This window comes from Metopolophium dirhodum, chromosome 2, assembly GCF_019925205.1.
Source record: "Metopolophium dirhodum isolate CAU chromosome 2, ASM1992520v1, whole genome shotgun sequence".
In the NCBI taxonomy this organism is placed as follows: domain Eukaryota; kingdom Metazoa; phylum Arthropoda; class Insecta; order Hemiptera; family Aphididae; genus Metopolophium; species Metopolophium dirhodum.
The window spans coordinates 20,414,891-20,416,399 of NC_083561.1; the positions used below are offsets into that span (position 1 = coordinate 20,414,891).

General features: G+C 40.0%; 1 protein-coding gene across 1 annotated transcript; it reads right to left on the minus strand.

Annotated features, from left to right (window-relative positions):
• Positions 1-259: 259 nt before the first annotated feature.
• LOC132938815 (uncharacterized) lies at positions 260-697 on the minus strand. Its single transcript, XM_061005824.1, has one exon. It carries the CDS (start codon positions 695-697, stop codon positions 260-262), a length of 438 nt encoding a protein of 145 aa, XP_060861807.1.
• Positions 698-1,509: the final 812 nt, after the last annotated feature.

Here is a 1,509-nt window from a genome sequence, read left to right on the forward strand (position 1 = left end):
CACTTTCGGATCGTATGTGATTTTGTACATAATAGACAGGTAACCACGTTGGATGAGCTGGTAGTAGAGCTGGTAATAGAGCTGGTAGCAGAGCTGGTAGTAGCAGTGACGAGATTTTGAAGTCAACGGTTTTTGAGGAGGTTTTTGCTGAGACGTGAACGACGTCAAACTCGACGTGTACTATCCAGCACGTGCTTCCGCTGATCGTACATGACTTCTTAGGAATTCAAGAAACTCGGTAATCTACAGTTGATGTCGGTCACCAACATGATCTCCCAACGCGCTCGGAGGTCATAGTCAAGATGATTTTCAAAAATGTGACCAAAATTGGGCTCCGCTGCCGCGTAAAAAAGTCCAAATTATCCAAGGAAGCGGTGTGCTCTTGAATAGATGTGATTAGAGTTTTGATTAACGACGAGTCGTTTGACTTGACTGTATGTGGAGATAACAGAGCATCCAAATGAATACAAGCTAAGTCACGCTTATTTCCGTATCTCGAACGTAATACTTCCCAAGCTTTTATGTAATTTGCCAATGTCAAAGGAATATGTGCGATAAGCGTCAAGGCCTCACCTTCTAGTGAAATTTTCAAAATCTTGAACCGTTCGACGTCCAAAAGATCAGCTGGAGCATGGGATAGCATTGATGTGAACAATTCTTCAAAACCCTGCCATTCTGTTAGAAGTCCAGACAACATAGGAAACTTTCGTGTTGGGAATTTGTAATTTTATAGGTTTCCGAAACTAGCTAAATTACTTTGTACTAACTAAGAAGAGGATGAATCGTCAATTTTGTGCAATGAAAGGCTATAAACATCTGCGAACGCAACTAACTCGTAATACAAATTATAAAACTCAGCAGAGAGCTTGAGACTCACGGAATTTTCTACGACTTCAACTGGTTCTATTTTTTTTCCAACAGAAATCCCCATAACTTGGATGTTGGATTCTGCAGTCAAGCGAATTTCTTTCAGTTCTAATAGCATAGCTGACATTTTTGCTCGTTTACCAGGATTATTTTAATTAGCTTTAAACTCGCCCGCAGCAAGGACAAAATAGGTGATTTTTGCAATGGCATGAACAAGCCGAGCCTTTGCATCGACATATGTCATAGAAACTTCAACAACCATGATGACAGAAATAAAATTGACTTGATACTTTAATTGAACGACAATGAAACACAATGATTCTATTCGATCTGTCATAATAGTGTGTTCAACGACGAAAAAATGGTGAACATGTATTATTTTGGTCTAGATTTGTAGTTTTAATCCAGCCCGAAGGACCAAAAATATTTGCACCCGACAACGGGGGCGGAAACCCGAAAGATCACTTGGATGGTTCAAGAACAAGTTGATGTACCCATTTTTGGATAACCGTCAGATAACGCCTACTAAAATTCTAAACCCAATATACACCTGACCAAATTAACGCTAGGCAATCATTTTACACGGCAACGAAGCTATGGCGTGAACAAGCCATCAACAAGTTGATGTACCCATTTTTGGAT

Coding starts and splice junctions, on each gene's coding strand:
- LOC132938815 (XM_061005824.1), bottom strand. CDS start 697: ATGTTGTCTGGACTTCTAACAGAATGGCAGGGTTTTGAAGAATTGTTC.